Source organism: Chionomys nivalis, chromosome 6, assembly GCF_950005125.1.
Source record: "Chionomys nivalis chromosome 6, mChiNiv1.1, whole genome shotgun sequence".
NCBI classification, from domain to species: domain Eukaryota; kingdom Metazoa; phylum Chordata; class Mammalia; order Rodentia; family Cricetidae; genus Chionomys; species Chionomys nivalis.
This window is the reverse complement of record NC_080091.1, coordinates 43717239-43730286: the sequence shown is the minus strand read 5'-3', so window position 1 is coordinate 43730286 and position 13048 is coordinate 43717239. Positions and strand designations below refer to the sequence as shown.

General features: G+C 45.0%; 1 protein-coding gene across 4 annotated transcripts in view; it reads right to left on the bottom strand.

The window, feature by feature from the left end:
• The window catches only part of Stx18 (syntaxin 18), a 107512-nt gene that overhangs the window by 37328 nt on the left and 57136 nt on the right, over positions 1–13048 (bottom strand). For 3 of the 4 annotated variants that reach the window (XM_057773200.1, XM_057773199.1, XM_057773197.1), the window contains exon 2: positions 11234–11301. The exons of the other annotated variant lie outside the window; for it this stretch is intronic. In XM_057773200.1, the coding sequence (XP_057629183.1) occupies positions 11234–11301 (68 nt within the window). The remainder of the gene's footprint in view (positions 1–11233; positions 11302–13048) is intronic. 4 annotated transcript variants of the gene reach the window in all.

The following is a 13048-nucleotide window of genomic DNA, read 5'->3' as shown; positions in this document are numbered from 1 at the left end:
CACGCACTCAGTGCGTCTCCACACTGATGTGTCTGGCGCCTGGCGACACCATTCCTCATAAGATAGTGTTACAGTAAGCACTTATTTAAAACTCAAACACAGACACTCCACCCTCCATTCCCAGTGCTGGCTTCCCCAGCAGGATGGTCACTGGAGGATTGTAAACAGAGCCATTTGCACATTGTTTCTCCATAGCAGATTGCCTCAAGACTGAAGAATCCTGACCTCAAGTGCTCCAGTCACAGCTGAGAGACCACTGCCACTGTCCAAGAGAATTAGAAACGCTAGGTGCAGGCAATGTCTATCTATAGGCGTGAGACACTGACAGGCAACATGGACTGCCTGGGAACGGAGGCAAAGGAAGAGCCTAGAATGCAGCTATGTGTATACAAACAAGCATCACAGTCAGGACAGAGGGCCCAGGCTGGACGGAAGGAGCTTATGGTACTGAGCCAAAGGTGTCACGCCGAATTTAGGGCTTTGCAAGTGGGGAGCTGGCACACTTACAAGAGGGCTCCCTACTCTGCTGCTCTACTGTGTTTTAAGAACCTGAGATCCACAGTGTGCATTTGAAACAGAGCCCGACAAAGTTATCAAGACCACAAGTCAAGTTACAATAACAAAATCATTACTATTCTGAAAAGGTTAAACATCTTGTAAACAATTCCAAACTATTCTCATGGGACATGTATATATAAACATCAAGTTTTATTTCCTTGATTATGAGGAGAAATAATTTTGTTACAGATCTCAATATAGCTAAGTAGTAGATTCAATTAGAGGAGACTATGTTATGTATGAATTTGAATTGGTCAATTTACTTCAGGAGGAAGGTGGTGGAAAGTGAAAAAATACAAGTTTATTTGCTGGTTCAGAAACTTAAAGGAATGTGTTTCTCCTTCTGACTTAGTTGGCGGTGCATGAAGAAACAATAAATTCAGGGTCAAAACCTCACTGCCCTTCTCCTGACTATAGTTTTATATAGAAGCTGCCCTGCATTGAGGGTAAAGAAGAGGAGGAAAATAGCAAAGGCTTTACTGTTCCAGATGCTGAAGGCTATGGCAACAGTTAGGACTATAGCTTTGTTTTTTCTGGAAATGTTAAGAGACACAGTAAATTTATAGGGTCTACTGGGCATATAATATCCATGGTCAATACACATTATGAAATTAAATTGTTAATACCTAGGCTACACACAGGAGCTGAATGCAGACCCTGATTTCAATAAATTATCAAATAGGTGACATCAACAGGCCTATGCATATAGATGTGTTATATCACACAGCACAGGTTAATCTTCAGCAATCTTTCCATGAACTCACATTGACCACTGTTCTAATCTAGGGCACTTTGCACATTTACCTACTTAATTCTCAAAACTTCCAGGTAGGTGCTGTTATATTTCCATTTTACAAATGAAGCAATTGAGTCAAAGAAAGGCTATCTAACTTGCTAAGATTACACAATCAGTTATTAACAGAGATGGTGTTTGACCAAGGCAGCCTGCTCTGGAGTCTTAACTTCATCAATCTCTACAGTACTTCTTAGGAACAAGGTCACATGTAGGTCATTCTTGCCTCAATCTTACTATGTAGCTGAGGAAGGCCTTGGAATTCTGAACCTCCTGTTTCTACTTCCCAAGTGCTAGGATTACCATGTGTGTCACCATGGGCAATGAGGCAGGCGTGTTTGGACCAGGATGTTTGTTTCCCATACTGGTATGTGTGTAGGGGGTGGTGGATGGGAGGAACCCACAAACTGATTCTTGAAAGGGAGGCATGACTGAGGGAGGTAAGAATAAGACCCTAGGTAACAATGAAAGCCGGAGAGAAGGGGGAGGACTTCAAACTGGCTGGAACACAGGATAGGTGGGACTGCTGTCTTTAGCAGTCTTCAGAGCTAGTCAGAAACTCTGGAGCCAATGAATGGCTGGGTGTACAAAGAGAAATGAAGTGACAACATGTTACACGGAATAGCAGTGAAAGGTCAGGCCTGGAGCTACTGACTTCAAGCTAAGAATCTTGCCTTGTTCGTCTCCATGTTCATTTGTTTGCTTGTTTGTTACTCAAAGCTGGGGCTGAACCCAGGGCCTCACACATAACAGCAAGTGTTTACCACTGAGTTAGCTGTGTGCCCAGTCTCTCTTGTCTTTGTTTCCTAGCACTTATAATGGGTAGGGGGTATGATAAATTTTTGTTGAGCTCTAATTTCAGAGCTTCTGAGTTTGGTGGAGTATCCCCTGAAACCCCAGGACTGGGAAGAGGAGGTAAGAGGACCAGGAGTTCAAGGTTAGCTTGGGCTACATAGAAAGAGCTCCTCTCCCCATTTCAACAAGGCAGACATAAAGAAGGGAGGAGAATGGCAGAGTTTGGGTGATGGCAGGAGGTTCAAAAAGGAGGAACCAGGGATGTGGAACTGCCTGAAACAGAACAGCTGTTGCAAGCAAAACTTAAGCAGACCCTGAGATCTGGGCCTCTGTGCTCAAAAAGGAAAGCAGAAAGCACTAGGAACTGAGGGCAAACAAGCTCAGCAGAAAAGAAGTAATGCTCTAAAGATAGAATGCCCCGTGACTGACCGGGGGGGGCAAGGGCTCTTCTCTCTGTGGTTAAGATCTTGAGGAATGCAAGGAGATCTAAAGGAATGATGGCTGGTCTCTTCAGTGCCACACTTAGTGAAAGTAGAGTCACTGAACTTGGAACACAGACCCACCCAACAGCCCCACTCAGATGTTTACTTTGCACTGCACATATGTTTAAAGCTGAGCTCTGGCCCCTCTCTTCACAATGCTCTCCAGCGGCTTTCCTCAGGATGTGCTGCTAGCAGTTCATTCCCTCTTGTTGCTCAGGCCCAAACCCTGACATTATCCCTAGCTCCCCTTTACCTCTTGGTCTGTATAGATCTATCTACACATTCTGTTGGCTCTACCTTCAGAACATTCCTCAGAATCTATCCACCAATATCTCCCATTCAATCTGCAACTGAAGCTGACTCTAGGGTCTGCTGCTTCTGCTCAGCCCCTCCTTGTCTGCTCGGCACACCAGTCACACAGGTGCTCTAACAGATTTGGATCCTGTGAAGCCCTATGCATAGGCCTTCCAAAGCTCCTAAGACCAAAGGCTGTTAGGATAGACAAAGCAGTTCTTGAGAAACTCTCTTGGCTCATCTCACCCACCTCAGGCCTTGGCTCGGGCTCATGAGCCTTCTGCTCCTTCACCTTCTAAGCATGCTGCACATGGACTTTACAAGCTCTGATGTCTGAATAAGTGACTCTTCACTTCCAGTTACTTCTCCCTACTCTGTTCCTATGGGAGCACTGAGGTGAAAGGGGTCAAAGGCTCCCAGTTCAGAAAGGTGTTGGCTTCTGAAAGAATACAGAACCTGTCACCAGGGTAGACCTATACAGCACTGGTCCAAACACACTGGACTAATATCCTCTGGCTCCATAGTCCCAGTTAATGGAGCCCATTCGATAGAGAGAGAGGTCTGATAAAGGTTAATCTGAGAACACTGACTACTCAGGAAGGAGGGGAGTCCACAGATAACACTACACAGACCCACTTGACCTTGCATACTGGAAATTGATGGTGCTGTTACTCTTTTAGTAGCAACAACAAAAACCAACAAAGTTGTTTTCCCAAGTGGTATTGTTTTGTTGCCAGGGTTTCATGGAAAAGGCACAGAGTGGGGAGATTATTTTAATTAAGGTCATTCTAAAATCCAGCCAGAGGCTGCCTAGGCTTCATGCTGTTCTGCTCTAGTAAAATGTCATTATTAAAAAAATTAAATGGGTCAATAAAGTCTGAGCTCTACATTCTGGAAAAAATTATAGCTTCCTAATTATGTCAAACTAACAAAGCCTCATGGTCTGAAGGCAATATTTCTACCCATGCTCTTTCAATTCTGTGATTACACTGCTTATAAAATGTTCCTAGGAACAGGCCAAGGCCAGCACATCGTACTGGGAGGGGGGCTGTAAAACTGGCAACACTCTACAACCTTCAGAAAAGAGAACTTGGTGGGAGTGGATGAGGGAGGCTTATTCACATCTTCAGGGATAGCACAGTGTGGGGGCACTAGTCCCTTGTCCTGGCACTTCTGTGTGCATTAGCTTCCCCAGAGTGAATCTAGGTTTCTCCCTCTTCAGCCTCCCAAGAGAGGAGCAGGAACTTCCCTGATGGGTTCCCTGGCTAAAGGAACTGGGTGTGTACCTAGCCCCACCCCATCTCACCCTCATCTCCAGACAGGTCTGCCCCTGGAGGCAGTCAGCAGAGGTTCCCTTTATTCCACTGTCTCCTAGCAAAGGCACCTGGCTGCTGGCTGGGAGCCAGGGACTATGACTCTCAATGGCACTAACCTGACTAAGTCACCTACAGTCTTAAGTTCTACTTGTTGGCCTAATATACTCCCATTCAGACTCTGTTTGATGGTCAGGGCACTATGGGCCATCAGAGTTATTTAAGTCAACCATCACTTACCAAGGGACTTTTGTGTGCTGGGAATTCACACATTTGATCCTCATGAGACTATGATTCACATTGCATCAGAAAGAAGCACAGAGAAGTGATGTGAGTTGTACACACTGACTGATACCCAGCCAAACTGGACAGAAGTATGTCTGGTCCCAAAGCCCATGCTCTTTCAAAGGCGGCAGACCATGATACGATTGAACTGGATTGTAAGGGTTAGCAGAGAAGACTAAATTTCTACAAAATGCTGGGCTAGTTAAGAGTAAAGAAGCTTCAGGGACATAGTTCCATGTGCTGCTCAAAGAGGCTAAGGATGTCCTTAAGCTATAGCATTGGCAAGATGAAGTCCCAGTCCCTAGGGATTAGCCCCAGCATTTGTTACCACGGTGGCTGGGAAGAGAGAGGCTTGGGGCTGCAGTGGGGCCAAACTGAGATGCCAGTTTAATGTGCAGTTTAGGAACCCTGGGATTCCATCACAATCATCTTCAAAATCGACTAGAACGGCATGCGCCATTCTCCAAACAGCACTGAAACTGGAATTTCACATCATTTCGAAGGTGACAAAAAGTTATCTTCTTTTATCTCACCCCCAACCATTTCCACATGTGAAACTGACCTTAGCTAAGAGCCTGTATAGAAACAGGCAGCAGGCAGAAGCTAGCCTGGAACAGGACACTGCAGTTTGGAGACTAGATGGTTTTAGGTGACTGTGACAGCACTGGCAGTGGCCTGAGCCACACCACCTTCCATGCCCCTCATCATCCACCTGGGTTAGATGCTTTTCCAAGGCAATGGAAGTGTGAACAAGAGGCCTTTAATGTGGATTAAACCCCACATTAAAAAAAACAAAACAAAACACTTCTGTCTTTGTAACAAAAGTAGCTTGGAGCTCTTGACCCTTTCTCCTCTTTTCTTATTCAAGATCTTGCATCTCTTAACGGTGGAATTTCCCCATGTTCACAGTTACATTTAACACACTCAAGCCTCAGCATAATGATCTTCATAGTTCTGGCTTTTGTGGAAAATTAGCTTATTCTGGGCATATAAACATCCTTGTTCTTTTTGTATTGTGCCCCTTGGTGGGGTGGATCCTTCTTAGTTTCTCCTCCTTTGCTATGACAAAAGCAACTTCAGAGTGGAAGGCTTTATTCCAGCCCACTGTTCAAGGTAGGGTCCATCGTGGAAGGCATGTCAAGGCAGCAAAAGCCTGACTCAGATGATCACACTGCACCCACAATGGGGAAGCAGAGGGCAATGAAAGCTAGTGCTCAGCTCACTCTGTCTCAAACAGTTCACAATCCCCACCTAGGGAAGGGGTCTTGCCTACAGCTATGGTTAACCTGACCTAAATAATTCCCAACGGGTACTCAGAAGCTTATCTCTGCGGTGACTTGGAGTGTGGTCAGGTCAGTTGACAACACTATCACAGAGCTCCACACATGTCTAGGAGGGCCTCAGGAACGGTCAGCATGCCTGTGTGAGTGCCACTGGCAGGGCACACGACTTTCAAGAAAGGTCTATAGAATTGCACCTGCAGCCTCAGTTGTCAGAGACAAGGAAAGGAGCTGGAAATTGCTAGGTTCTAACCATTTGCATTTCCTCAAATCATTGCAGCTTCTGGTTAGCAACCTATAGAGTTAGTGCCTGATGCAGGGACACCTTCAGAAATAAAATGTACACTGCCACCTAGTGTTCACCAGCCAGCTAATAGAGAACTTTATTGCCAGTACTATGCAGCAGGACATCCCAGGGCATTCTGAACACTAAAATGAAATACACCTAAAAGCATAAAATTGCTTGTTCAGTTTGGGGACTGCTCATCTTCACCTGGGATATGAGTTTCTCTGTTGAGGAATGTGCATAAACCATTTCCATTTTTGCACAGATTTTTTTTTTTTTTTAAAGTAGAGTGCCTGGAGTGCAGACACTTGTTTCCTACAGAGAGAGCCCGAGAAAGAGGCTCATGGGGATGTCACTTCTGTGGCAAATTCTTCATGGCTGGATTCTGATGACTTGGTGAGTTCCATCCACAGTGAATCCATACTGTGGCCAGGGTAGGTCCAGATGTCAACACCACAGTGCTCCTGTGTGCTGATGGCTAGAAGTCCTTCTGGATGCTCTGGTCAAACGCTTTCTTGGCTTTCCAGCTAAAACAGCAGCCTTTGGCTGCTGGGACAATGCTCTGAGAGGAGGCTCCTCTCAGCACTGCTGCATGTCTCACAACAGGACAGACACCGCTCCAGGTACCGCAGGCATATTCACTGGACACACAGATTCCCTCCCTCCTTTTGGTCATTTGGGTGACTCGGGTCTTTCAGATCTCAGCTCAGGTGTCACTTCTTCAAAGACATGTTTCCTGACAAGGCCAGGGTCTTCCAAACCCTGGAACTCTATTTTTTGTGGTGCCCCTCCTGTTATAGTGCTGCCTGCTTGTGCAACAAAGAGCAAAATGGCATGGAGTGGAGAATGTCATGTGACAGGCACTTAGTAAAAACGAGCACAGAGAATTCAAGGACTAAATGAGATAAAATAAGCATTAGTACAGTGCACCTCACAGATGACCGAAGGACGACTGTGTGGGGAGACAGAACTGCCGTCTGATGTAGTAAGTCTTTCTCTGTACTGTAAGCTCCCAAATAAAGACAGAGAGACTTATTAATTATGAAAATTCAGCCTTAGCTTAGGCTTGTTTCTACCTAGCTCTTATAACTTAAATAACCCATTTCCATTAATCTATGTGCTGTCACGTGGCTTGTGGCTTTTATCTCTCCTCTTACATGTCCTGCTTCCTCTTCGTCCAGCTGATGACTCTGCCTTTCTTCTTCCCCGAGTCTTCTCTGTCCCCAGAAGTCCTGCCTAACCTCTTCCTACTTAGATATTGGCCATTCAGCTCTTTATTAAACCAATCACAGGGACACATCTTCACACAGTGTAAAGGAACATTCTACAACAGTCTGACTATAAAGGGGTCCTCAAAATGCCTGTGTAGGAAGCCTGGTCCCCAGCTGGTTAGTACTGAATCATGACTGGATCATCAGTCCACAAACAGCATCAAGGAGCTACTGGCAAGTGGTGCCTGTCTGGAGGAAGCATATCAGTAGACATGTCTTTGAAGGGTGGTAGCTACCCCATTTCTCTCAGTTCTTGGTTGAGATGTGAGCAACTTTGCACTGACAAACTCACTGCCATGACTTTCTGCCTTATAGGCCCACAGTAATAAAGTAAACTGACCATGAACTGAGACCTGGAACAAAATAAACCATCTCTATGTTTTAAGTTGCTCTCTCAGGTATTTGTCATAGGGATGAAAATCTGACTAACACAATAATTATGGCACATTTCAAATGCAAAGTAGAGACAAATAAGACAAAAGAGCCAAGAAAACACCCAAAGTTTTATGGTAGAAGTTAAGAAAAAGAAACAAAAGCTAGAATAGTCAGAGGAGGTGAAAATACAGTTGGACTTCTGCATTTGCAGTGCATTCTTACGGACAACCACACTGTGAGCACATGGGCTCTTCTCTGTCTGTTCCTTATGCTGCAGCAGAAAGTATTTCAAGAGCACTGACCCTGTGATGGACACCAGCAGACATCTTCAGGTGATTCCAGTAAGCACACACAAACATGCAAACACTGCCATTCTGTGAGGGTCTTGAACACCTCTATGATGCAGGATCCAGTGCCCCATGGACACCAGGGGAAAAAAACCACACTGTTGTAAGACATTTTAGGAGCTAATTTAAAGCATGATGAGACGCTATTTCACACTACTTATAATGGCTATAATGAAAGACTGCCCACACAAGACACTGGTGTGGATGTGGAGCACTGGCAGCTCTCCCCTGTTGTGACGGGTTATGTGAAATCACTTTGCAAACTGTTTGATAGTTGATTTTAAATGTTCCAGTACACTGCACCATTGGGCTCTTGCTTGGGGGTTTGTTTTAAGGCTAAACATACACCTGCCAGATGAACGATCTAGCAACCTCTCACCTTGCTATTTATGAACATAAGTGTTCATAAAGACTTCAGGGGGTACTCAGTCATAGCAGCTCCTCCATTTATAATAGCACAGAACTAGAAACACCCATTTCTTATGTAAATGAATAACCAAATTATGATAATTCAGCTCAATGTAATACAAAAATAAAAGAAATAAGAAAATAAATGGGTATTTGAGGTACTAGAAGGTAAGCACATGGGTGTGCTCTGTGTGACTCCATTTATACACAGTTTGAGAGAAGTCAATGGATTTGATGATGAGCAAGTCAGAAAATGAACCTGGGAGAACAGAGATGGCAATGGAGCTTTCTTTGCGGGATCCCAGTGCAACAAATGGTGATGTGTTGCGGAAGGACCTCCTGCAACAGTGATGCTGGTGGGCATACATCAGTGCTCTGAAAACACACCAAATCAAGCCCTCAGGTCCAGTTCTGTAGTTCTGTGCAATCTGGAAGTTAAGAATGTTTTGTTGTTGTTGTTTTTCAAAGGTAATAACCAAATAAGATATGTGCCAGAAAGCATGCAGGGCCCACAAAGTCTGAGGTGCAACCCTCTTTACACTGATGTTTGGAGTGAAATGAAACAGTATGGGTTAGGGAGGAAGCAAGATAAGTACGTAAGTGGAAGGAAAGAAGAGCGCCAATCCATCAAAACCAATGGGGACCATGTATGTAGCTGGATTTCAGAGGCATTGGAGATGGAAGGACAGGGCTCAAGTGGGGCTTTCACCTTCTCTGCTGTGGATGGAAACGAGGAAGAAAGAGCAAAGCAGGAAGGACACAATCCTGCCTGCCAGGGAATTCAAGCTTCAGAGAGGAGTCTACCAGGAGGATATCTCAAGGGGCCGGTCCTAAACACACTATGTAAAAACTGTGAACATCTGCAGCACTCCTAGCCCCATGGCTTGTTCCATCTTTACCCGTCACCATAAATTCTTTGCCAGTCCTCTAGCAAAGGACTGATGTGCTCTAAGCCTCTAGAATTGCAGAAGGCCCTGGGCAGGTGTTCACAGATCCATGTAAGGGTGCAGGTCAGGCTGGGGAAGCCCCTTCAAGGTCAATACCAGATGCCCTGTGGCTGTGGGAGGCTGTGCTGTGCACTGCAGGCTGTTTGGCATGCCTTTGCCCCACACCTGCCTGATGCCAGTAGCACTCCTCTTGCTGCTAGGACAAAATCTCTTAACATGCTGCCAAAACCCCTGTGGACAAGAACCAGTGGCTAGCCATGGGCCTTGGGGAGATGAGGGATCATTCATGTATTATTTGACAAACACTAATGGAGTGCAATGTATAGCTGAAACATTATAAAAATATGAATGCAAAGTTGAAAAGCTCTCGGATCTCACAAAATTTACAAAGTAATGACAAAAACCTATTAGCCGATTAAATAGTTATACACTGTGATTCATGTTCAAAGAAAATAAACATGTTGGGAAAATAAACAGGAGAGATTTGTCGGGAGTGGTCTTAGAGAGGGCCTCTTAGAAGACACAGTTTAATTAAAGCCTTAGCATGCATGGGCATGGTCTGTCCTCCACATGCTATACAGTATAGAAGCTGAGGGCTGAAGCTGAAAGGGGGATGTGTGGAAGGAAATAAGAAATACTTCATCTGGCATGTCCTGAAGCTAGAAAGAGCCTGGAGCCTTCCAGGAAGGCCGGCAAGGCCGGAGGTTCATAGCAGAAAGGGTCCAGGAGGCTTGGGTTAAGAGGAGAAGGTGCACCAATACCAATGCTGTGGATCTACTCAGATGGCGATGAAACCAAATGGCTACTGACTAAAAATTCACCACCAGGAGGAATGTGAGCATAAGTACACAAGAGGATGAGTAAAGCCTTCATGAGATATGCTGTAAGCCAGACAGCTCTGTTTCTGTCTCCAGGAAGTGCCAAAAGAAGGAGATTCTCATTAGAAAGAGAAATGGTGAGAAATGCACAAGCCAGTGACAGACACAAGGGTGAGGGCTGGAAATAGGCTCACAAGAACGCTTCCAAACCAGAAAAGCCAGAATCACAGGCAGGGAAGGCCAAACATAGGAAAAAATAGCCTAGGAGAACCTTAAAAACCTGCCCCTCCCCAGGTTCAGATGACATGGACACATGTGTCCACACTTTGTGCACAGTACTATCCACATTCAGGCAGCAAGTGTCATCCATTAGTAGAAAATGGTACCGACAAAGAAACACACAGACCGTCAGAGTCTGTTGCTGTCATGTGGCAACTAGTGACTTGGTGCAAACCTGCCATGGTGGCTTTGCTTCACTCTGCAGATACTCATTTACCCATAGCCTAATTGAAGTGCTGGGGAGTGTTTATCAACTCAACAGAAGCTGGAGTCATCTGGGAAGAGGGAATGTAATTGATGCCTCCATCAGATTGTCTGTAGTCAAGACTGAAGGGCATCTTCTTCATTAATGATTAATGTGATGTCACCCCTGGCAGGTGGTCCAAGGTGTATAAGAAAGGGGGATGAGCAAGCCATGGGAAGCAAGGCAGTAAGCAGTGTTCTTCCATAGCCTATGCATTAGTTCCTGCCTCCTGGTTTCTGCTTAGGGTCCTGGCCTGGCCTCTCTCAATCACATTCTTGATATAGAAGTATAAGATCATATAAACCTTTTCCTTCCCAAGATGCTTTTGGTCATGATGTTATCACTGTAAAAGAAAGCAAACTAGGACACTGACCTTCCCCACTTCAAGTGTGAGTCAGTAAAATGCACAACAGAAAGGAATGCAGCCACCAAAGTCACAGAAATAAGAACTCACTTACCTGTAAGCATTAATATACTCCTTCCTGTGTTCCAGGAGAAAATCTCTCAGCTTCCCAATGTGAGAAATCTACAATGGAAAAGATGGCAACACTTTACATGGACAGGGGCACACTGAGTGGGCACATTTCTCCACACAGTAGAGCACAGCTGCAGGGAGACTGCACTGTGAACTCAGGAACTTGTTTCTCATTTTGCTGGGAGAGGTGAATGCTAAAACAAAGTCTAGCCTTATAGCTCAGGATGGCCTTGATATTGTGGTCCTCCTGCCTCCAAACTCAGAGTACTGGGATGACAAGCATGAGCCACCATAGCCAACTCACAGTTTGGGGTTTAGGATCTCACAGTCACTACCACACTAACTCTATCATACTAACTCTCATGGGCCTCGGGCTCTGGAAATGGCTGCTTCTTCCTAACTGTAGTGACCTATTATATTAGGCAGACTATACCAGATAGTGTACCTCCTGAGCTCAATAAGGGGCAATTCTTTTTTTTTTTTTTTTGAGTGTATTGTATGCATCTACATTCACAGACAATTGTTTCTTCTTTCAAGTGTTGTAGGGAATGGATTCTGAGGCTGAAGCTGCAGGTATACAAACAAGACTTGTGGGAGAAGTACAAGTAGAGATGACTTGGACAATGATTTAAACCTACAGGGATCCCCACATTCTTTGTGGGTGCTCCCACAGATGAGCAAGAAGCAACGGGTTGTGAAACTCTTACTTTGATATGGCTGACTTCAAGTTTAATGAAAAGCCTACTGTGGGGCTGCTGGTGTAGCCTAGGCACATAAGCCCTTTCTGGGATCCTCTAAGCCCTGGTTCCATCCCCAGTACCGAGAACTAAACCAACCCTGCTCTGGAGCACCTATATGCCAGGGGGAGTTAGTAATTCTGTCAGGTCCCAGTCTTTAGGGACAAGTGTTCTGAGAGGAAGAGAAGGATTAGCCAGCAGTGGCCTGCTTCTGTCTGGTGACTACCGCTCACGCAGACCTCCACTCCTGCCTCTGTGTTTCTCCTGACAGATCTGCTGAACTTTCACTTTTCCATAAGATTTTCTGTTAAGATCAGCTCAGGATAATTTTCATTTTGCTGTGCATTTAAAAGGACCTCTGCACACCTCCCATGCTGTTAAACGCTGACTAAGCTTTTATACGGATGCTTCTCTTTTCAGATTCATCATGGGCTACCCAGGAGGCCTACACAGTGTCCTCACAAGCCTATGCACAGGAGACATTGAAGATAATCAGCATTCTCACATGAGACAATATACCAGGTCTGTCTGGAGAGGTGTGGGAGCTGCTGTGGAATAATGCTCTTGTACCCTATAAAGATTTGTCACTTATATTGGTTTTATAAAGCGCTAATTGGCCAGTAGCCAGGAAGGAAGTATAGGCATGGTGACCAGACTAGGAGAATTCTGGGAAGAGAAAAGGCTTGGTCTGTAGTTGCCACCCAGATGCAGTGGAAGCAAGATGAAAACGCTGTACTGAGAAAAGGTACCAAGCCACGTGGCTAAACATAGATAAGAATTATGAGTTAATTTAAGTTGTAAGAGCTAGTTAAAATAAGCCTGGGCTAATAGGCCAACCAGTTTATAATTAAGATAAGCCTATGTGTGCTTCTTTGGGACTGAACGACAGCAGGACAGAAACTTCTTTCTACACACAGCTCTGATAAGGAACTGGAAAGATTCTCATAAAATGTTGTATAAGCTCCAAAGAGAGCCAGACACAGACCAGACCCAGCTGCTACCTACAGTTAGCTTGTTCTAGCCTGCAATGGAGAAATGGTACTGTAGGTAATGCAGAAGCA